The sequence below is a fragment of the Zootoca vivipara genome, chromosome 1 (assembly GCF_965207765.1).
Source record: "Zootoca vivipara chromosome 1, rZooViv2.hap1.1, whole genome shotgun sequence".
Lineage (NCBI taxonomy): Eukaryota > Metazoa > Chordata > Lepidosauria > Squamata > Lacertidae > Zootoca > Zootoca vivipara.
The window spans coordinates 58,275,786-58,299,539 of record NC_142582.1 but is presented as its reverse complement, the minus strand read 5'-3'; the positions used below and the strand labels follow the sequence as shown (position 1 = coordinate 58,299,539).

Sequence of the window (23,754 nt, the reverse complement as noted above, 5' to 3'; positions counted from 1 at the left end):
ACTGAAAAGCAGTATTATATAAATGTCGAAGTCTGGTGAATAACTTTATTTTCCTTTCACTTTCATCTTATAAGACTATCTCACGATATAGAGGTCCTCAGCACTTCATGGCAGCTGCAGACGCCTATAGCGATAATGTGGACCTTTCAGTGGACAAATTTCCACTCAGTGAAGATGATGAAACTTTGGAGTCCTTGCCCTCGAGGCCAGAGGTAGCTTCGTCCCAACGAACTCGTAGACCTTCAGGCATCTTGGTAAACAAAAGGTAGCGATTCAATCTAGGAGTGTGCTGGTGAAAAACAGGTAGAAGGAATGGAGTACAGTCAGTGCCATGCAATGGTTTACACATAACACTAAACCATGGTTTATTAAACCATAGCTTAGTGTTATGCATGACCCCTTTCGGGCCACTTAACTATGGTTTGCTTACTGCATACAAACCACAAGCTAAATGCATTACAGTGTTTGTTATTGGCTCGCAAATCCTGGTTTATTTTACATGTTTGGTGTTACATGTGAACCTAGTACCTTTCCTTAACCATGGCTTGTTTGACACTCCGTCTTCTATAAATTCACGAAACTAGAAAGGCATGAGGCAAGATTAGCTCAAAAACCAAACAAATGTTGAAGAAACAAGTCGTGTTTTGTTTGATTGTCTGCAAGGCACCTTGTGGTTAACTCATGTTTTGTTAAACAAACCATGGTTTAAAACAAACTATGGTTTAGTGTTAAGTGCAAATCATACCATTACTATCACACTGCTAATATCAAATACTCATGCCCTCTGAAGACTGTGGCTCTGAATCTTTAGATGCCAGCACCGATTTTTAGAACTTCAGTGCAGTCCTGAAAGGTTGTATCCAATTGTATCCAAAAAGACAAAAACCTGCTCCATGATCTCAGGAAGCATTATGCAAAATTATGACAGAGGTGTCCAAGAGGTGTCCAAATGTGCAATGTACAAACAACTTTCCAAAATATAAAGTAGTTCAGGTTGATCACTTTCAGTGCCCAGATGCAGCAGTGTGAAGAGTTTGCAGCTGCCCTATAGCTGTTTGAAATGGATAGAGTTGGTTGCAAGGAGCTGATGCTTATTCCAATTCTCTTAACAGGGTGAGCTTCCTCTTGAGTCAATCTTTTTTATTCCTTGTTCAGGTTCCATGGACACTTTTCTTTCGATTCTGCACAAAGTAGCAAAATGCTGCTTAGTCGTACCACAGGAGTCAGGACGAAAATCAGTGATGCAAGCAGTGAAACTTCCAGCTTATATTCAATTTCCTCAAAAAGTGTGCCTCCACTCATGGGTATGCAAGTCAACATAAGGATATCTGTTTTAGCTCTAACTGTTGTTAAATATAATCTGTGTACTGCTATGTGCATTAAGGAAGAATTTTATGCTATATTTGTCAAAATAAATAAAAGATAATTTTAGAAGCATAGCTTAATCCAATGTTTTCATAACTGGAACAAACTACACATCACATGCAAACTGATGGTATGGAACCCTGATGCCTTCTTAAAAGAAGAAGGAGAAGGAAAAATAGCTTTAGGAGGGAGTGTTTTGAGCAGAGCATCAGCAAAGATAGGTTGCTTGCTTAGCTCTTTCCTCTCCATCATTTCTCAGCTCCATATCACCTTCTAAGCACCTTCTCCCATTCCCTGCTGCTTTGGAAGACAAATAAATGTGAAGCACAAAAAGGGTAGATACTGAAAGAGAGAAGCATTTCCTCTTTTTGTCCTCCCTACTCTGTTCAAAATACTTCCTTCCCCCCTCCAAAGTTTTATTCCTTTCAGAATGGTGTTGGGCCTCCATTCGGTGTATGTACACATACCATATAGTTAGCCCCTTAGGACAAATTTGCACTAGGGAACTAAATATGGGTAATAAAAATGTTTCCCCTCCCACCTGATATCCTGGAAGCTGAATGGATGGAGGACAGAAATATCTCAACATCTCACAAAAAACAGCCTCAGGTTCATTTAGTGTAGATGCACACTAAAAAACAATACCAATGTGCAGTGAGCAATCTAATTACACTACCTAAATCTGTGGTCATGGGCACAGTGGCACCCTTGAGGATTTCCCTGGTGCCCACAAAACAATTGAGCACCTATTCACTGCCTCCTTGATATGACATGGCAAAGGTGGGTATCCCTCCCCCCAAAGTACATAGAGCTGAAGGAGGAAGTTTCAAAGAGTGACACTGTTTCTTCCTTTCTCATTCAGTGCAATGTGTTTTTCATGTCTCAGACTGGCAGCAGAGCAATGAAGAGGAAGGAAAGGGGCATGAACTGGAAGATAGCAGAGGAAAATGAAGTGGCAGGAGGCAGAATGAGAAAGTGAAGTGCCATAGGGGATCAGGGCCAGTGAAGGGTGCAGTCTGGGAAGGAGATGGGTAGTGTCCCAAGGGCCACATAGAGGCACCCAGAGAGCCACATTTGGCCTCTGGGTCTGAGGTTTCCCGCCCCTGCTCTGAATGATTTAGGTCAAGGTCACCTGAAGTGCCCTTATTTTACAGTTAGATATTGTTTTCTAATTGGAAATTGTAATCTACTTTGTGGAAGAAGTTACTCAAAAAGTAGGATATACATTTTTAAATGAACAAGTATGGCTATGTCCCCCTCCCCCATCATTTGATGGTCCCAAACACATGAACATAGAATCATAGAGTTGGAAGAGACCACAAGGGCCATCCAGTCCAACCCCCTGCCAAGCAGGAAACACCATCAACCCCCTGCCAAGCAGGAAACATGTTCTCCCCACCAACATCCCCAGTTGCTCTGTTTTTTCTGCAGCGTGTGGAATCATGTGCTAAGAAGTTAAATGAGGTGTGTGGTAAGACAGGGATAAATCGTGAGCCCTACTTGGTATTGTGCGAGTTCCAAAACACATTGTGCTCAGCCATTGCTCTGCGGGACTAGATAAAGGTGTCCAATTGTTTATGATTCTTCTAAAGTAGGGAGGGGGTGTTTTAGACACCACCTTCAGTTTAGATTAAATTAAATTGTAAAAGTGGGGGGGGGCAAATTTTAGTGCTAATAAGGCACTCTGCTTTTATTGTTCTTTCGCAGCAAAGAATAGCAATTCTTCAACCAGCGAGGCAGATTTAGCTTTACAGACATGGCAGCCTCATATTATGGAACCAGAAGCTAGAGTAAGTATGTTCATTAGTAACAAATACATGGAGAGATTAGTGGCCTCCCTAGAGTTGTACTGTTTATGCTGTGTAGGCACCTCTGAGCCCAAGATTGCTGGATAATCAGACATTGGAATAAAGAAAAAGGAAACAGAGGTTTCCTTCTCCAAAGCATAGTACAAGTATCCGGCGCTGTCTGGGAATTCTAAGAAACCCAAGCATATTGTGATTTTTAAATGGATAGTATGATTTGTGAGTTTGGCTGCTGGGCGTGCCCCCCTCCCCGATGCAGACAAAAAATACCTCTTCCACCTTAGGAAATCTCATTTGCAACTATCACACCAAATTGAACGAAGTCATGTCAAAGTCATTTTTGGTTTGCCCTCTTGATTCAAAATTGTGTCTAGCCTCCAAACATAGAGCAGGATGACCACCTCCATCTTGGAACCAAATTGGGGGACAATAACTTCAAGTCATCCAAATTGGCGTAGTTTGGACTCATGATGCTAAATTGGGCAAAGTCGCATCAAACTGGGCAACAATATCTCCAGAGGTGTCCACATTGGCACCGTTTGGACCCATAAGCAAAACTGAGTGAAGTCACATCAAAGTCACATTTTGGTCCACAATCTTGATTCAAAATAGCACCCAGCATCAAAACATAGATGAAGTTTGCTGCTTCCCCCCTCAGGAACTCTCATGGTGAGTTGGCCAATGTCTTCAGAGGCATCCAGATTGGCACAGGTTAGCCTGTCATGCCAAATTTGCTAAATGGTGAGATGATATATTCCAAGGTGTCCAAATTGGTGCAGGTTGGACACATCACACCAAAAACTGGGCAACGTCATGCCCAAGTCACATTTCAGTCTGCCATCTTGATTAAAAATGGTAATTGGTGGCCCAGCATCAATGAAAATTGCTGCCCCCACTTCAGCAGCCGCCCTCATGTAGAGTTTGAAATAAGCATAGTTTGGACCTGTCCCACCAAAAATTGGGCAGTCATGCCAAAGACATGTTTCAGTCGGCCAACATCCAATCAATGGCAGCCGTTGTAGAACATTGATGAAGACTACCACCCCCACTTTAGGAAACCTCATGACAAATTTGTAAACAATATCTTGAGAGGCATCATAATGTATAGGAAACTTTCCAAAATATACAGTAGATAAATTTGTACTAAAACATTTTTTTAAAATAAAAAAATAAAAGAGCACTATAGCATATCACGCCACAATTCCACTGTCATTTTTGCAGCAGGGTTTTTATTTCTTATTTTTAGACAGCATTATGCTGTTAAGCACACTAACATTATTTTGTTTTTTTAAAAAAGCTGGAAAAACTTTAGCTCTAGTTAAGAGATCAATTAAATAACATAAACAGGGTGATAAAAGCCACCTACTGTACCACAAAGGTTATGGTGAATGTATGCAAAGTTTTGACAAGTTCACCTGCACGATAAATCTCTGCCCATCTAATCCCTGCCTCTTTAAACAGACAGAAATAGCACCAAGGGCATGTATAACCAGTGAGACTGTGCTCTTATTTTGAAAAAAAAAAACAAAATAGACTTTCTACAGCCTGAGAAATGATGGAAGAACCAAAAAGGGATGGTGTTGGGTAGATTCCTCATAAAAAGGGAGTGAATGAAACATAGCTTAGTATAGACTGTGGAATCATCCAGGGGTTCCTTTAAATAACAGAGTTGGAGGAGCAGGGGTTAGTTTAGCTATCTGTAAAAGCTCCTGTAGACCAGGATGATTTGGAGAAACAATAGGCTGTAGGAGTAAATCCAAAGCTTGTAGGTGGCAGACAGAGGGAGAATCTAGCAGCTCAAGGAGAATAAGTACTTCTTTTCTGCTAACCTGCAAGAGTTGGATGTTTTAGAAGGAACATCTGGACCTTTTCCAATCCCCATCCTTTGTTTAGCTCTAATCCAGGATAAAATGATAATATAGGCAAGTCCCAAGCGAAAGAATAGGAGAAATAGAAGGAAGAGTACATGGTGGCAAGGTGAATACCCACGTCTCAACATTGATTTACCAGACACTTCAGCTGGAAAGCCCTCTTTTTGTGCTAAGTTAGAAATCTATTTTCTTTACCTCTTGCTTGCTTAGAGACGTATCAGTCTGTCTACTTAAATAACAATTTCACAGTGCGCAGCAAATCCCATTAACTCCAAAAAAGATTGCAAAGAACCAGTGGTTCTTGCATAGCGTGAGGATAGCAGTGCTATAAGATGACAGCATTTTAACTACGGTAGGCCCAGGGACTGTGCCAAGGTTAATATGAGTAGAATGTGCAACAGCAGAACAAAGATGCTGGCCCTTATAAACAGCCCCTGGCCCCTAAGTGCCAGTGCCAGACTATAATGATGAAGAAACACACAGAAAGAGTCACAGTGAATGCTGCTCATAGAAATGCAGTCCTGGAACTGTTTTACATTAAGGGGCAGGAAATATTACAAAATAAGTACATGCATGCATGCATTCTGGGTTGTAGCCAACTAAGTTTTACTCAACTTGTTGTTTAGTCGTTTAGTCGTGTCCGACTCTTTGTGACCCCATGGACCAGAGCACGGCAGGCACTCCTGTCTTCCACTGCCTCCCGCAGTTTGGTCAGACTCATGTTGGTAGCTTTGAGAATTTCAATGTATCTACTCAGAGTAGAGGCATTGAAATTAATGGACACAAGAGAGTCATGCCTCTTACTTTCAATTGGTCAACTCTGAGTAGGACCAGCATGGATACCTTGGGTTCACATCATGTGAGGGATCAGTTATTATTTACTTGTGATTACACAAGTAAAAAGTATCCTAGCTGAACCCGCTATAATTTCAAGTCTTCCTACACACCTGCCAGTTCCACATTATTAATTCATTAGGTCAGTGTTGATGACTGAAATTCTGACTTGCTGTAGCATCCATCTGCAGCAGAGGAAGAGGCGCCTCCCAAAGTCTTGCATATTTTCAGGCCTTGAGTAATTTCCTATATTTAAAGACGAGGCTTCCTGCTATTACAACCTGTCATTTATGTAGCCCCACAAGTACATTAAAACCAATGTAAAAAAAACAACCAACCTTGCATGTAATGTGCCTTTCCCAGGAACCTTGAAAATTAGATGAACAAAGAGGCTGTTTGGCAGACCTTATATTAGTAAAAAAAATGTTATTGCTAATCCTTAGTGGAGGAACTAAATTGCTCTGCTTCCCTGCCTCCCCCTGCACAACCAGTTAGTATTTTAGTAGAATTAAGGTGGCAATTTTTTCAAAGGCAAATAAATAAGTGGCATTTAGATTCCTAACTTCTTGTGAGTTAAGTAGATTAGATGTTTCTGCCTCTAGCTTGTGTCACAGGTCTGTTGTGCGACTTTGACAAATATGTTCCTCTTTTCTCTGCCAAATTTGAAAAAGGAGAAATCTTTATCCTCCTTTGGACAGAGATCTTGGATATATTTAAGAGTGGGAAAGGCTTTGATACTTTCAACACTTCCACAAAAGGGCAGATGTTAATAGATTTCACTGCCACTAACACGATACATATGGAGCATTCATCCTATAATAACAGGTTCTGGACTGTACTTGATTTGAGTAGTATGCTATACTAAGGTAAAGGTAAAGGAAAAGTAAAGGTAAAGGTAAAGGAGAGACAGACAGACAGACAGACAGACAGACAGACAGACAGACAGACAGACAGACAGACAGACAGGGATAATCAGGTGCAACACAAGGTTGCTTGATCTGATTCCCCCCTCCCTGTCTTGTTTGTGAAGCTCACCTTTTTCTGCTTAGATGACACACCAAAAGTCACAAAACAGCCAGCAACGAAACAGTAACAACACCAAGCAGAGCTACGCCCAAGATTCCTGTTTAGAGTTTCTATGACTGTTATGTGTAATTTAGTTTTAGTAGCAGAGTATTGGGCTTGGATAAGGTGTATAATTATATTTACCAAAGTCCTGAAGGCAACTGCCAGACCCACACACCTGCTTTTAAATGCTGCTATCTTTTGGTAACAGCAATGTCCTTTTTTACAGAAATTCAAGACTACGCTGGATACTACACTTCCCATGGTGTCCCTGATAGGACAGAGGAGTGCTCGCTCAAGATATGGCTTCAAGCATATGACTTACGTGCCCACTATCACCGATCTGCACCTAAGGAGGTACTGTCCTGCTAGATGATATGCTGATGAATGTCAGCGGCAAAGAACGTTTGCATGGCTTTAAATACACAGCACAACACTGCAGTTTGCCTGGCATGTATCTTTTGTGACTTTCCCTTCCAATTCCGAGGCAGTTCTTTGTGCCAGCTTAACTATCTCGGAAGGTGTAAGACAAGAAGCACCACACTAATGGTGATGGGAAAGGGGCTTTAGGAGGCAGAGAAAAGAATATTGCTATGAATTTGGCAGACTCCTCATTATCTTGAATTTAGTAAAGGGGTAGAATTTACCCCTAATTTTTTGAAGTATGAAGGAAAGATGCCAGGTGAGTGAAAAAAACACATGCTCAACCAGTTCAGGAGATTGCTGATAGCATCAATGCCATCAAGAACAGAAGGAGAACTAGTTTTATGTTGTGAACCACTCTCAGGTCTATGGATAGAGGGCAGTATACAAATTTAATAAATAAAATAACTAAGTACCAGGCCATTAAGAACAATTGATCACCTTCCGGTTCGTCGCGGCGGTGAGAAGGACGCAGGGACTTCGCGTGCCGAGGTCCCTGGCTTCTCGGAGGGGGGGGAAGTCCGCAGAGCGAGCGGACTCCCCGTAAAAGCATCAGATCGAGAGTTCCGATGACTCAGGCGTCCAGCGGCTGCTCCGTTTGGCGGATCCCCCGCCGCCCGAGAGCTCAATAGAGCGATCGTGAGCCGGTGGGGTTGAACCGCGGGAGCCATTTTGGGCCACATCTTACCTCCGGGAAGCGAAGCTCCGAGTCCTGACCCGGCAAGCGGCGGATTCTTCCGATTTGATACTAAAGATTCCTAAAGAAGTAAGTGGAACTTTGATTGGGATCCTAAATTTGCTGATTGGAAAATAGGAGAGACTTAAAGAAACGGAAGCCGGTCTCTTCCTAATGGGAAACTGGGAGGCGTTTGGAAAAAAAATTCCAAAGCTGAATAACGAAAGAATTTGAAACTGTGGTCCCGAGAGGGAAAAAAGACTTTTTGGAACCATCTCAGCCCCCGAGTCCGGCACCCCTTGAGGTACAGCGGCATTAAGGGGAAGAGTGTTTTGACAGCTGTCAAAAGCTGTCAAACTGTCAAAAGACCGGGTGGATTGATTGTATTGCTGTGAACAGGAAAAATTGTTGGTAAAAGTGAAAGAACTATTTAAATTGGAAGTAAGAATGGATTTGGGACTGAGTTAAGAATCAAGAAAAAGAACAGCCAAAATGGAGTCGATCGTCTGAGAGAGGAATTTTCCAGTACCCATTGTTCCCTACCCCCTGTTTATCTGCGGTTACGAGAGGTATGAAAACAAAGCTGTCTCGAGCCTTCCAGGAGACTGTACTGAACTACTTGCTGTCATGGGAAGATTTCTACAAGGAATGGCATCATCCCAACTTACCACCAGTTGAGATTGAAGTCCAAGTCCAGGACTTAGAGGATAATTTAAATTTAAATTTGGAGACTGCTGATTCTGAGACTGTGTGTGAGGAGAAACAACTGGAAGAGGACTTGGACTGTGACAAATTTGTTTGGGATGAAGCAAAATATGAAGCAAAATATGACTTCCAAAAGGAAGAAAAACAACCAGAACAAGAAGATGAGAGACCAAGGGACTTAAAGTTTAATGGATTTGAAGATCCTGGAGGGGTTAAAATGTGGAGTGGGGTGTTTGAGGGATGGGAAGGACAGGGGCAGGGGGGGGGCAAAGGCCTGGAGATGGACTTGGGAAAGAATGGGTGTGGGGTAAAAACTTTAGTTAAAAGGTATTGTTTTGGTTTCTGAAAGACGGTCTTCGAAATCTTGGCATGACAATGGAAATGCTGAACCAATTGGGGGAAAAAGACTTAGGGAGAGGAGATGGAATGTAAAAAAGAATGGGGAAAAAGTGTTATGTTTCCTTAAGGGAGTATAAGAATGGCTTGGAAAGAATTTTTAAGTTACTGTAAATTATTGCAGGTTAAGTGAGGTGTTTAGGCAGAAAGCTGCCTGCCCCCCTCTCCTTACTCTGAGGCACTCAGTGGCAGGGGGTGCCCAGAGGGGTGAGGAGGAAATGGAACCTTGGAAGTGCTGTACCCTGCAGGCACCTCTTGTGGCAGGAGGGGACCTGTGGGAGGGCAGCATGAAAAAGGAGGAGGATTGAGTTAATATTATAAGATTAAGATCTGAAGCTGAGTTGGAAAATTCGCCACAAGTAATTAGAATTTGCAAGGAAAACCATGAGGAAGACAACCGAGGGAGTCGCAATTAAGATGTCAAAATAATAAGAACTGGGAAGTTTGAACTCTTCCCAATTTTCTTTTTGTTTTTTTTTCTTCTTTTCTTTTTTCTTTCTCTTTTTTTTCTAGGTTTATTAATATGATTATGAAAGAGTTGGGGGATGCAGATCCCCATAACTCCTTCCTCCCTGTTCTCTCAGTGGCAGGGGGGGGGGGATATGGAGGGAGGAGGGAGGGGGGAAGCAGAACTCAACTCACAATTGGACCCCTTTGTTTCCTAAAGCACACGGGCCCTACTGGTGGCAGAAGTGGACCGGTGGGTGGAGGGAAAATGAAGGGACAGTGTTATATTATATGTCTTGTTTGTGTATTTCTTGTTTGAAAAATTAATAAAAATCTCTTTAAAAAAAAAAAAAGAACAATTGATCATCCAGATGGTGTCCTTTCCCCCAGCTGTGTGTTAAGTTAGCAGAAGTCAATAGCAGACTTGAGAGGGGGAGGTTTCCAGGGTAACAGTGGGGCATGATGTCACCACAAGAAGAGAGAGCGTCCACCACAAGAAGAGAGAGCAACAGACATTTTGGGGTTTCTGGGAAGAAGGGGCAGGAAGTGGGCAGAAGAGCAGGCTGTTAGAAAGAGACCTGGGGAGGGCATTTAGGATGCTCTGAATCCAAGGCTGCGCTGCTGGGAAGGACAAGTCCCTATTGTGATGTAAATGCCGTGAACTCTCTCTCTCTTCATCCAAACCCAGGTTGTAAATATGTGTAGAATAAACCATATTTCATAAAGACGCTAGTCTCCGCTGCACCTTGATTTCCCAACAGAAACACAACCTTGGTTAAATGCCAAATCTCCTGAAATCTCTTACTATTGCTTGGCAGAGATTGGGGTGGCCCAAATAATATTGTTAGCTGGCTTTGGATTAACATAAAACTCACACATTGACTGGGAAAATAATTTGGCATTTGGGGCAATCTAAGCATGTCTTTAAACATAGATTATCACATAAAAAGAGACAGATTGGAAGTGAGCCCAGCTTGAAGAAAACATTTGGGAGGGTGGCTGCAGTACATCATGGGTGAGGAACGGTTCAGCACCTCTCTCCCATATGCTTTTTTTCCTATTAAAATTGGATGTGATTATGTAATTTTGCCCAGAATTCTTGTGGTCACATCCAGTGCTACTTGGGGGTACTGTGTGCCAGACTTGCTGATCTGCCCCATACCAAGGGTAGCGAAAGTGGTGCCCTCTAGATGTTGCTGAATTTTAATGCCCACCATTGGCCATGATGGTTGGGGTTGATGAGAGTTGGAGTCTAACATCTGGAGGGCACCATATTGGCTACCCCTGCTCTCTCACAATTTATATACAGAGGAGAATTTTAATTATGATTGCAAAGTGAGAGACTGGTGTAAAGAAGGAAGCTGGCTTAAATGGTGCATGTTTTGCCAAGGCCAATTTTACACATTTCCTGGAAACCACCATTCTATGAATTGTGATTTTACTTCTCTACAATCCACTGCTCCATTTACTGCAGAAATGCATGCCTCCTAAGGGTGTGAATGTCCCAAATCATCTTATATTCTTTAAATGTTTTGGCTTCAAAAGACAAGTTGAAGATATGGTGTGAACGTTCTTGGTTTCATTTCTGGTTCTGTGAAGTATCCTCCATTATGCATTTCAAACATTCGACTAGAAAGAAATGATCTACAGATTGGGATGCTGCATAATTCATGTATTATAAATAGTCTTCCAGAAAATAATTTAAACAATTACAGTACTTAGTTTCAAAATATTCACAATAATTGTTGAAATATACCTGTCTTGAGTTCCAGTTCATACATAGCTTTTGTTCTACTTGCAAGCAGTCCCAACTGTCCCTGGGATTTGTGTGGACAAATATACAGTGTGAACTTGGCTATAACATATGCAGACAGCAGCAATTCCCATGATTGTGGCAGCATGCTTTCTCCTGCTGATGTGCTCACAACCGCTGCTGCTCGTAACATCTGTGAATGCCTGCTCACGTGTTGACTTTATCCATAAGATGTCATACCTGGGGGCTGGTGGAATTGTTTACATTGTTATGCAAACCAGATCAGATTATACCAGTTCATAGCATTTCATACTGTATTCTAAAGCAGAATAAATGTTATTAAAAGTAGAGTAAGCTCCCTGCAGTGGTTGCATGTGTGCGTGCGCGTACACACACACACACACACACACAAAAGCACACGCATGCACACGCACACACACACACATATTCTTGTATTCCTTTAAAACTGATCTAGTAAAAAAAAGTTACAGAACATTTGATTGCAAATACATTTGTGGTAAAAACGCATGAAAAAGATGAGGTAAAGGAGAGATTGTTGGGAACCAGCCTTGTCCACTGCAAATATATTTACAACGGACATCTGGCTTGGAGAAAACACAACCCACCCTATTCAGGTATATCTGTATGACAGCATTCTGGATGAGCATCAGTTCTTTCCAAAAACAAAAAACAACAACAACAAAGTGATGTGCTCAATCCCCCTCTCCCAAACTCCCTCTGAACTACTGAGTTTTCCCCCTGCTAAAAAGAACAGAGAAGAATGATTTCAAGCAAGATGGACTGTTTCTACATCAACGTGGAATCCAAGTTCGTGCCTGAATCAAGGATGTGCTCTGAAAGCAAGAGTCCTGCTCAAAGCACACTCAATTCCATTCTACACAGCTTCCCCAGGCTGCTGTATGATTTCACAAGAGGGACTGCATCCCTTTGACAGGAGTTGGACACATGGAAGCTGGATACCTGAGGGAATGCTGAAAGATGGTCTGTACCTTCCTCCCACTGGATGAGTCAAAGGGGCCACCCTGGCCACGAGGCTAGGCAGGCAGCTGCTGTAAACATCAGACATACAGTCACTTGAAAGGGCTATGGTGGCACAAGCTTTCATTCCTCCTTTTGCAGAAGCTGCCAAAATGGTTGATAGGGGAGTTGCAGATTCTCCATTCGCAGCAGCAGTTTTGTTTGAGGTCAATCAAATTGTTTATTTAAACTGCTTTGCTTACCTAGGGCACTGCTGTGTTCAGAGATCGCGATGAGTCAGAGAAGCCAGCCTGTGTTGCTCATAGGAAGATGGGAAACACAGAAAGCAGCTGAAAGCTTCTGTGACTTGGCAACAATATATGCACAGCTGCTGAGGGCATTTCCTACAATTTGGGAGTCTTGCTTTGAGCCGTCATTGAGATATTTGGCTTGCTCGGCAAGCTCTGCAGGGCAGCCTTGGCAGTCAGAGGGCGGACCATGTTCAGAACTGCAAGTCCCTCTGGCATTTTTGTGCATGAGCGAACAGCAGGTTGATGAGAGTTGATCATCTTGAAGAGCTTTCTATCTACAGAGGCTCTGAAAACAAGAAACACCAGAGTACAGTGAGTTGGCACAAATATGTTTCAGAGACTAAGCTAGAATTGCATAGTCACTTAAACCTTCTGTGCTGGATGCAACAAAGAGGGATAAAACCTATTCTGTATTTCTAGGTACCCCCTATCTCCCACCTCATTAGCATGGAGAACAACATACTACTCAGCTACAGTGATACAGTATATAGCATAGCTTGGGGGTACCTGTGGACCCATTACTGTCACTGGAAGCACAAGTGGCCTTGGTGGCACAGGGTGCCTTCCATCAGCTTTGACTGGTGGCCCAGCTGCAGCCCTCTCTGGACTGGGATAGCCTTGCTTCTGTAGTCTATGCTATGATAACCTTTAGGCTAAATTACTGCAATGTGTTTTATCATACCTTTGAAGATAATTTGTAAACTGCAGCTAGTGCAGAATTCAGAAGCCAGATTATCAACTGGGAGTAGAAGGCATATAACACTGATCCTGGCCAAAATGCATTGGCTGCCCGTTAGTTTTCAGCCTCAGTTTGAAGTGCTGGTTTTCATCTACAAAGACTGATGTAACTCCGACCTCAGTACCTTAGAGACTGCCTCTCCTCATCTAGAGTCTGTGTTCTTCATCTGAGGCCCTTGTTCGTGTGCCCCATCCAAAGACGGTGTGGAATGTGGCAACATGAGAACAGGTCTTTTCAGTGATGGTTATGCAATTTTCTCCCTAGGGAGATATGCCTGGTGCAATCATTATCAACTTTTAGGTGTCAGGGTAAACAATAGGGTAAAGAATAATGCAAAGGGTAAAGAATAATGCAAAAGGTAAAGAATAATGCAAAGGCATTATTGTTTACCCTAGTACTTGGTTCTTAACTGGGTTCATATGGCACCTAGCTGTTTTTGGTGTTTGGTGTTTGTCTTTTAGTTGGGTGGTATAGGATTCATTCTTTATATAATACTGCGGGATGAGCACTTTGGGTAAATACTGTTGTTTTATTCTTTTGATGTTGTTTTAAATACTTGCCTTTGTATGTTTTTTTCCAACTGTAAGTTGCTTTGAGACATTTTATGTAGTAAAGTATGGATAAATGTAATAATAATAATAATAATAATAATAATAATAATAATGGAGAATATGTTGCAAGCATCAGGTGCAACTCAGCTTGCACTATAGGCTGATGCATCTGCAAGAGGAAGAGTATATAGAGGAACCTCCAAACCTCCCAGATGGTCATCCTTGTACTGACCTGTTGAGACAATTTTGTCTGAAAAGCAGGGTAGATAGATAGATCCATTGTTAATCTATGAAAGGGAGATGTGCAGTGGACAGGTAGACAGCTGAAGCTAATCTTAGATGCAAGTTGTCAATGAAGCTTCCTGGAACTCATATTTGAGAAGGATAACACCACCCAAAACAGAAAACCAATCAGTTAAGCATAAGATCAAAAGACTGCAATCACACTCTTGAGAGAGAGTTAGGTATGCTTAAAACCAAAGCCAATGGGTTAAACTTTAAAGCATAGTTCACTCCATCCTGGATGTTATGAAGCAGCCTTTATCCCATGTGGATTTGTTCCATTTGGTTTAGCAATCCTAGTGAAAGAGCTACCTAGGTATCCAAACCTGATGTTTGTTGGTCCAATTGTTGCTGGTCCTGAAACAGGTCTCTTGATCTGCTTGCTGTCGGGGCCAAAAGTCCTATGCCTCTGACTTAAGATAGATGCATCAGATAAGGAGAAATCAGGTTTTCTGCTGAGACTCTGAACAGCAGTCTTCTCAAACACATTCTGCACTGTATCACTGTTCTGAGTTGATGAAGGCTGTGGCTTCGGTAGAACTGCCTTTTCTGAGCTGTGCACTTTCAGGCGTCTAGCTCCAGCAAACTCAGTTCTCACTCGCTGTATGGATGCAGGCGAGGGACTTTTTGGAGGAGAGGGTGCAATAGAGCGCTTTATAATGGTGGGCAATGAATTTTCCTGGACGTGCAATGAATCTGAAATGCAAAGGGAAAGCACAGCAATTTGGAAGCAGAGCATGTAACTTCACTCCCATCCACCTGAGACAGTAAATCAGCAACCACAGGTGCTGTAACTGTCCAACAGTTTGAGTTTGACTTCACCCCCAAAGGCACACCCCTCCATTGTCTCCTGAGACAGACAGATGTCACAAACAACAAGAACAACAAAAACAGCAACTGTAGTTAAGAGGCTTTCATGAACTGAGGTGGGTTTGGACCAGGAACTCTTGTTCTTGTTGGAATGGCCTGAATTTCCATCTATTTAGCTATGAGAGGTTTCAAAATATTAAAGGACTGATAGCATAATTCAGTGCACGTTTATTCAGAAATAAGTCCCACTAAATTTAATGGCACTCACTCCCTATCCAGTGTACTGTACATAGAACGTCAGTATGAGTTGAACTCTCCCATCATTCAAGTTATAAAAATTGAATGGAAAAAGCTCTTTCTTCCACACCATACGTTCTACTTGGTACAGCTTCTAAAGAATCTTGGTGTTTGTTACAAAACCCAATAGTTACTGTGGAAAGTTGGAAAGTTAGGCAAGCATTCAATCATGGAAAATCAAAGGAAATCTTGATTCCTATGGCTTCCAGTAGTTTAAATGATCAGAGTTGTTTCTTCCCATGCACCTCCCTGTCATGCTCTATAACTTCTGGTCTGTGGCACCTTGCCATCACAGCCTGCATTGTCTCTCTCTCTCTTTCTTTCTTTCTTCCTTGCCTTCATATTCTGAAATCGGAAGGCAGGGACAAAAATAAAATGCAAATAAAATGTAGATTCAAGTTAGCATTATTTCTCTTCTGAGCACATAGTTTGGGTCTTGTGAAGCATAGGTATCTCAAATAGGAATTTAGGGGAAATAATTACTCAAGCCAATCTGTCCTGATTTCGTTAGCCAGCAAAATCCCCCTATCAGGAGAAAATGATTGGAAGGATAACTCCATGCTCATATTTCTGACATAGAAAATGGAATTTTGCCAAAATACATACATATCACGGGAACTTTAGAACTACAAAACCTTAGGCAAGCATACAATAGCTGTTAGTCTAAGTGCTTTCCTAAGCAATTAGTTATTTCAATATAAAAGAAACTGGGAAGGGGTAGAAAGTCAGGTGGTGGTAGGAACTGGATGGGGTACAAAAGGAGGCAACAAGTAGGTCTGAATGCTATAAGAACATAATAAGAGCCTGCTGGATCAGGCCAGTGGCTCATCTCATCCAGCATCCTGTTCTCACAGGAATCAAGCACAAGAGCCCTCGCTCCTCCTGTGGCTTCTATTTGCTGGAAGCTAGCAAATGCCCATGGGAAGCTTGCAAACAGGACCTGAGTCCAGCAGCACTCTGCCCACCTGTGATTGCCAGCATATGGTATTCGGAGGTGTACTGCCTCGCCTCCAACAGGAACCACATCATGACTAGGAACTACTGACAGCCTTATCCTCCATTAATCTGTCTAATCCTCTTGTAAAGCCATCCAATTGGTGGCCATCATGACATCTTGCAGGAGCAGATTCCACAGTGTTGTGTGAAGAAATGCTTCCTTCTGTCCACTCTTAATCTTCCAGCATTCAACTTCATAGAATGATCCTGTGTTCTAGTTTTATGAGAGGGAGAAAAACTCCCTATTCACTTTCTCCACACCGTGTAAAATCTTACACACCTCTATCATGTCTACCCTTATATGCCTTTTTGACCAAATAAAAAAGCCCCAGATGCTGTAGCCTTTCCTCAAAGGCAAGTTGCTTCAGCCCCTTGATCATGTTGGTTGTCCTTTTCTGAAGTTATACAGGTAGTATTAATATTTGTAAAGGGGAAAAGAAAAGTTATTCCCCACCACTGAATTTTTCAGTTTTAATGTGGCCTGTGTGGCTGTTACGTAAAATGGGAGGGGTGTATTAATCATTTGGATAATGTACCTAACGATGACTGAGAAAGACGGGACTGGCAAGAAGAATCTGATGATGTGATTTCCACAATCTCCTCCTGAGTGGCTTCTTTCATATCTTCATCACCGCTGTCACTCAGGCTGTAGTGTTCCTCCTCCTCACTTAATGTTGGTGTTGATTTTACCTCCTGGGGAGAATTTACCCTCTGGAGAGCTTGTAGGTGCCTGCCAGAAATTTGATGCTAGTAAGTTCGTTTTTCTTCCTGCCCTATCCAAACCACATGTTCCAACACATTTTAAAACATAATGCACTATACACCAGTATCTTTAGTTTAAGATATATAACGACCATATCTAAGTAAGGGTAAAATACTCCATGTTACAATGCTGCTCTGGAGACAAGCTTTAACCCTGGCACTGTATTCTCACAACACTTTTAGATGACGTTCAGATTTGAGCTTCGGCAAGTCTCTTTTTGGAAGAAATGCCACAAAGAGAAAGCTTCCACCAAAAACTCTTCTGAAAACTTTGGAACTCTCTTCTGGGAGCTGTTCCTTTGGCTCCCTCTCATGGCATTATAGAAATGGATGGAGACTATTCTGTGCTTTTGAAAATTAGCCCCAATTTATGTGTTTTTATTTTTAGCTTTGATATGAATTTTCATATGATGGTTTCAAGATGCTTTATTTCGTTGTTTGGTTAACTGCTTTTAAAGCAGCAGTGGTAAAGTAATTTAAAATTTTTGTGAATAAATTAGCACCATTTTTTAAAAAAATGGGTGTGGGTGTAGGTGTGTGTCCCATCACACAGATAGACACATTTAATGTGTACCCGTTGCACTTTAATGCTAAATTTGAAACATAGGAAAAAACCCTGAAAGAAAGATTGATGAGATGGAGGAAAAGCCTTGCCCACACCATTCCTTCCAGACATACAGCAATCATGCTGGCACGACAATTTTCCAAGGTGAGCAGCAAGGTTGGCTGATGGCAACAATGTGAGCCAAAGATGTACAGCAGGGAATGGTTATGTGGTGCCCTCTAGATGTTTGCTGCACTATAATGCTCATCAGGCCAACTATTGGCCGTTCTGGCTGGGGCTGGTGGGAGTTGTACCCCAACAGTTGGAGGGCTATAGGTTCCCTATCCCTGATGTACAACATAGTCTGCGGGGAATCTCTGTTAGTACAACCTTTGTTTTCCAATCTGTAAAAATAGACTTCCTCATCCGTGGGAAGAACATCTTGACTTAACAGGTGACAAATCAGTTCTGGGAACAGATTACATCAGAATTTAAGCGTGAAGGGCAATTCCTCAGAACTGCCACAAGGTGGCTTAAGTGCTTATCTTATCTCAGTGAGAAGAAACGGGCAGAGAACTAGACTTTCATATGCTAATTTGGAGAACAGGATAATCTAGTGAGCAAGGGTTCTTAAAAATGGGGTAAATGTGCTGGGTCACAAAAGTTTCCATAGTTCACATGCCTTAAGTTTTGTGTGTGTTTAGAATGGTCTAAGAGATTCAGCATGGAGCATCTTGGAGCAAGACAGGTTTTCTGAAAATAAGCTAAGGGTTGATATTCCCAACTTCTTTATTCCATTTGGTATTTTACAATGTTTAAATATTTATATTCTGCCCTTCTAGTGCTTATACATCACTGAGGGTAAAGGTAAAGGGACCCCTGACCATTAGGTCCAGTTGTGACCGACTCTGGGGTTGCGGCACTCATATCGCTTTATTGGCCGAGGTACAACTTCCAGGTCATGTGGCCAGCATGACAAAGCCGCTTCTGGCGAACCAGAGCAGCACACAGAAATGCCATTTACCTTCCTGCTGTAGCGGTACCTATTTATCTACTTGCACTTTGAGGTGCTTTCGAACTGCTAGGTTGGCAGGAGCTGGGACCAAGCAATGGAAGCTCACCCCGTTGCGGGGATTCGAACCGCCGACCTTCTGATCAGCAAGCCCTAAGCTCTGTGGTTTAACCCACAGCGCCACCCGTGTCCCATCACTGAGGGGAGATAGCAACAATTAATACTGCTATTAAAACAATTAAAAACAGACAGGTGCAACAGATAGAACAGAAAAAGCTGGTAAAAAAGTCAATAAAAATCAAATACAGTAAAGTTTTGGCCAAGGCAAAATACCATGAGAAGGGGCCAACTGAGCCTCATGGGACAAACTATTCCACTATTTAGGTACGACCACTTAGAATTCCCTCTCTCTTATCCCCAACAACAGTACTTCCATTACAAGAGACATAGAGAATGGGCTCTCTATCAGATCTTAGGCCGCACTCAGGCTTGTATAGGAGGAGGTGATCCTTAAGGTATCCTGCGCCTAGGTCATGGCTTGGACGGAAGCAAGTCAGCTTATAGCTGAGTGTTCATTCCATACAGTGATCACTGGTTGCTTTATTTGGGGAGCAGCTCACTTGACAAACGGTCTTAATGAGACTAAATTTGAACTCTTACTGGAGGTGATGCTCTTTCAGGAGTTTCAGCTCAGCATAGATGTCATCCGTATTTACATAATCAGTTTCTTCAATGCCAAAGGGATGATGTACTGCCGGCTGACTTGGTGGCTGAAACAGGTTCATTACTGTAGGCTACAACATAGGTGGAATAATGTCAGAACACATCTGCTGTTCACTATATATTTGACTGAAAACTTCTCATTTCTCCAGGACCACAGATTGTTTGTTTGTTTTTTACATGTTAATTTTTCTCTCACAACCATTTTCTGAGGTAAATAATTCCTCTTATCGCAGCCAGTGCATGCTACACCACCGGGCTACTGCTGTGGAGCCACAAAAGATGGGATGTTTTCATGTACTGGCATCCCACCCCACAATGGAAGGCCCTATATCGCCTTGCAGTTTGAGCTGTACAGACATGCAATTAACTTTTTTCAAAGTTTGTTTCTTCTCAGAATGGTCTTAAATCTATGGAATTCTATAGAACTGTTTAGCATTTATCTCCCTAGAATTAATGACATGCTGGCTTGCCAAGAAAAAAAAGAAAAGGAAAAGGAAAAAGAAATTACATATGAAAGAAAACCTACACCTAGTTTCTGTCTCCGTGCATGAAGAGCTTTGATGGGGTTCCCACAAATAACTCTGCTGACACCTGGAAAAAGAAAAGGAAGAGGGTTTGTTCCAGTTTACCATTTCACAGCCACAGAAATCTTATACCAAGTCATCCTGTTTGGTTATATGTTAAGGGGAATGCAAGTTGTATGGTTAATGTGCATTACAACCAGCCATTGAGCACATTCACCAAGTGTCATGGAGAATGTGTCCATAATCCTTCCATGAATAGGGACTTGTGCACAATTCCTGGTCTTCTTCTTCTGTGATGATCACTCGTAGCCGAGTAAGATTGTCTTCCATGAACACAGTCTTAACATTGAGTCCATAAGTGACTGTGGAGGACAATTCTGAATCCACGTGTCCTTCCACAGCGGGGACATAGGTTTCCAGGCAGGAGTTGATCATAGTGAGGGCTTGCCAAGCGCGCCTTCCTCTTAGCGCGTTTCTCCCTTTCGTCCTCAGTTCAAGCATCTTCAAAGTCCATGACACCTTTGGTAAAGACTGTTCTCCAATTGGAGCGCTCACAGGCCAGTGTTTCTCAATTGTTGGTGTTTATACTACATTTTTAAAGATTTGCCTTGAGAGAGTCTATAAACCTCTTTTGTTGACCACCACATTACGCTTTCCGTTTTTAAGTTCGGAATAGAGTAGTTGCTTTGGAAGACGATCATCAGGCATCTGCACAACATGACCAGTCCAACGAAGTTGAGTTGAAGAATCATCTCTTCAACACTGGTGAATATATACATATTCTCCCAACATCCCTTGGGAAATGTGACTGAATTTTTTTAATATTCTTGACCACATTATTTGGTCAATACGCATAATCTCTAAGAAACATGCTTTTTTTCTGTATCTTGTCCAGAAGTGGGCAATCTGCATTCCCTGGATAGCTTCTGACCCACTGCATAATCTTACATGGTCCACAATGTACTCTCCTACTGATCAGCAAAAAGGGGGAGAGCTACAGATAAAGATCAACTTTTTTCTTCAGTTGAACCCCCTTTTCACCATTCTCACTGGTTTCCCAGGCAGCTGAGCAGCATAAGCACAGTGTGTGGGGGGGATTCAGGGTGAGAAAATTCTCCCATGATTCAAGTGAAAATTGGTCTCCCAAGGGAAAAACTTAATAGTAGCATAGGATCAAGCATCATGGGAATTGCAAGGGAGCAAATATTTAGGCAGCTGAAGAAGGGTTATGAGCATACAAAAGAGGACTGCAAGAGAAAGAACAATGGCTGGCTGTTATGCATGTTATCTGCCCATTCCCTTTAACATATTCAACAATACATCTGGCTCATTCACTGCTTTTCATATTTAGGGAAAGGAAGTAGCAGACTTTCCCATTTTGGTTTAACTATTGATCCACAGCTACTGCTTCGACACCACTGAATAGCATGCAAAGGTGAGCTGAGGGGGAGATATTAATAATGGACAAATCTCATCTTGCTCAGCTGAAGACAACATAATAGTCAAGTGGTCTCTTTACATCTAGTCACTGTAAGACAGAAGTTTGTCTATCTGTATAGCAAGAGAGCTGGGGACAAACTCACTGTGACATAGTGGATCATCCTACTGAAGGGCAGCAATAATATAAATAAAATGAAATGAAGTTTGAGCCATCAAACAATGCCTTTTAACCCTATGTGCATTTCCATTGTCATATTAACTGAAAGAGCTATACAAAAATAGAAGTCTGTGCCCAATGCACATACATGTCATCCAAGGAAATATATGGGAGAGCGAGAATGCTTTTAAATCATCTGTGCCCATGCACACATGCTTTTGGAAGAGAGGTTTCCAAATGGGAGGTTAGGCAAGAAATGGCACCAGGTATTCCATTACCATGTGTCAAGTCACTGGCGTCATCTTCAGGCAACATCTCATCACAGATGGTAGCCTCCAGGAGGGTGCTACTACCAGAGAGCAAATGGGCGCTAAGTGGTCTTTGTGGAACCTGAGGTCGAGAAGCTGACAAGAGCTGTGTTATGGCAGGTCTCACAGCAGAGGAGGGCCTTCTTGCTATAGGTCCTAAATAAGAATCTAAACAGGGTAATTGGGGGGGGGGGGAGTTCAGTGAGATATTACAGCACATAATAAGATGGTATAAATGTTCAGTTTAGCAAAACAGTGATAATGAGCAGAGCAAAGGAAATTCTTTCCCATATTCTAAGGTAATGTTGGTACTCGTACACACTCCTGTTGGAGCCTCGAGAGTGCTAGCTTTCTTCATTGACAGTGTCATCTTCCAGCCACCCTGGTCTGTAGATATGTAAATATCTGACAGTAAGGTATACAAAGAAGCTTAGAATGCAAGTATGGGAGCAGGTATTCAGAACCAGCTTTGAAATGGTAATGACTTAAATAACATTTGAAGGTTTTTTTGGGAGCCAGCTCTAGGGTTTCCACATTTAGGTAAAAATTATGGAATGGGAGTCTAGCAAAACATATACCACCAGTTCTGGTTTGACATCAACTGGTCTCTGATTTTTTATATATATTTCAGGATGGCCCCAAACAAAGTTGTCCTCTATGTCATAATTTCAGTCAGTGGTGTGTACACCATTATTGAATTTTCAAAGCTAAAATTTCTCATCAACTCCAGAAGGTCTCATGAAAAGAGCAGGAACAGTTTAATCAAAGAACACAGCACAATACTAGGTCATTAACTTCTGAATGGAACAAAAGACAAAGTACTTTTGAGCCTTAATGAGTTATTTTGGAAATGCATTGGTATTTTAAATAAATACAGTAATAATCCATACTTTTCAGGAAATGAATTCCACTGCAAGCAGTATAATCAGTAAGCTTCAAAACTTCATCAAGAAGTCAGTATTAGTTAATTGTTCCTGTTCTGGACCAAATCTAGTATTAGTTAATTGTTCCTGTTCTGGACCAAATCTCCCTCAGGGTGGTATTCAGCTGAACCTTGATGTTAATAGTGACAGACCAAAGTTTTCAAATGCTGGCTGCTGCTACTGGTGAGGTGAGGTGGAAAATGGCTTCTGAATCCTTTCACTGCCTGCTGCTTGTTTCACTATCTCTAGCCACCTTTTCCCTAGCAAATCTTGAGAAGAATAACAGTGTGGGATGGGGTGTGTGTGTGGAGGGCTTTGAAACTCCTTTCCCACCTACCACACAAGAGGACCCACACCCATCTCTCTCTGTCTTACAGCTGTTTAGAGTGTTCTGTGTGAAGACACACTTCTGCTGCTATCACATCTAACTCTACCCTTATACTCTTGCAAAAGCTACTGCCCATTTTTATACCTGATAACCAGGCCTAGCTCTGGTGCGTACAAGAGAGTGTGCATGGATCTATGTATGTACACATTATCTTCCCCTGAAATCTTGTCCCCAGTAAAAATGGACCCTTGGGAAATAATTTGTCCTGCCTGAACAAGATGCCTCTTCAACTAAACTTCCATCTTTGATGGATTCCTTGACAAGTAGCCACTCCTTGTTCATCTTGCATGGGAAAGGAAGATCAGTTTGATCTGCTGGTATTTCATCCAAATACTTTAAATGAGGGATGAGTTTTTTCACCTCAGCTCTGTAGTTGTAGTCCGGGACCTGGGGGAAAAAAACCCAAAGCAGAAATTTCTCAGTGTACAGTAATCATTTCAAACACATTTTGACAAGGGAGAGGGGAGGGAAATCTGAGAAGTGGGCAGGAACCACATAAAAACACTATGAAACAAAGTCCACTAGCTTATCTAGTCCAGAGATGGGCAGAATGTAGACTGTAATCTATTGGTAGAGTCCTGGATGATTTACAGTAGATTTGCAAGAGTTTCTTACCCCCCCTTTTTTTTTAACCAGCCCTAGTTTATCTAGATTCTAGGCCAAACTAGC

At 42.0% G+C, this 23,754-nt stretch overlaps 2 protein-coding genes across 9 annotated transcripts in view; one reads left to right on the top strand and one right to left on the bottom strand.

Moving 5' to 3' along the window:
• Window positions 1-7,797, top strand: part of LMNTD2 (lamin tail domain containing 2) — a 33,998-nt gene extending 26,201 nt beyond the window's left edge. For all 3 annotated transcript variants that reach the window (XM_088665801.1, XM_088665808.1, XM_088665817.1), the window contains 4 exons: window positions 75-265; window positions 1,156-1,304; window positions 3,073-3,155; window positions 7,170-7,797. In XM_088665801.1, coding sequence (XP_088521927.1) covers window positions 75-265; window positions 1,156-1,304; window positions 3,073-3,155; window positions 7,170-7,316 — 570 coding nt within the window. In that variant the 3' untranslated portion in view covers window positions 7,317-7,797. The remainder of the gene's footprint in view (window positions 1-74; window positions 266-1,155; window positions 1,305-3,072; window positions 3,156-7,169) is intronic.
• Window positions 7,798-11,244: 3,447 nt separating this feature from the next.
• LRRC56 (leucine rich repeat containing 56) overlaps window positions 11,245-23,754 on the bottom strand; it is a 40,215-nt gene continuing 27,705 nt past the window's right edge. For 4 of the 6 annotated variants that reach the window (XM_088665740.1, XM_088665734.1, XM_088665750.1 and 1 more), the window contains 7 exons: window positions 23,295-23,472; window positions 21,745-21,942; window positions 19,872-19,936; window positions 19,283-19,416; window positions 16,841-17,034; window positions 14,528-14,897; window positions 11,245-12,915 (listed from right to left, as the gene is read on the bottom strand). In XM_088665740.1, coding sequence (XP_088521866.1) covers window positions 12,723-12,915; window positions 14,528-14,897; window positions 16,841-17,034; window positions 19,283-19,416; window positions 19,872-19,936; window positions 21,745-21,942; window positions 23,295-23,472 — 1,332 coding nt within the window. In that variant the 3' untranslated portion in view covers window positions 11,245-12,722. Of the gene's footprint in view, window positions 12,916-14,513; window positions 14,898-16,840; window positions 17,035-19,282; window positions 19,417-19,871; window positions 19,937-21,744; window positions 21,943-23,294; window positions 23,473-23,754 lie in introns of all 6 variants that reach the window. The other 2 variants (XR_015948887.1, XM_088665744.1) reach the window with 2 other exon arrangements.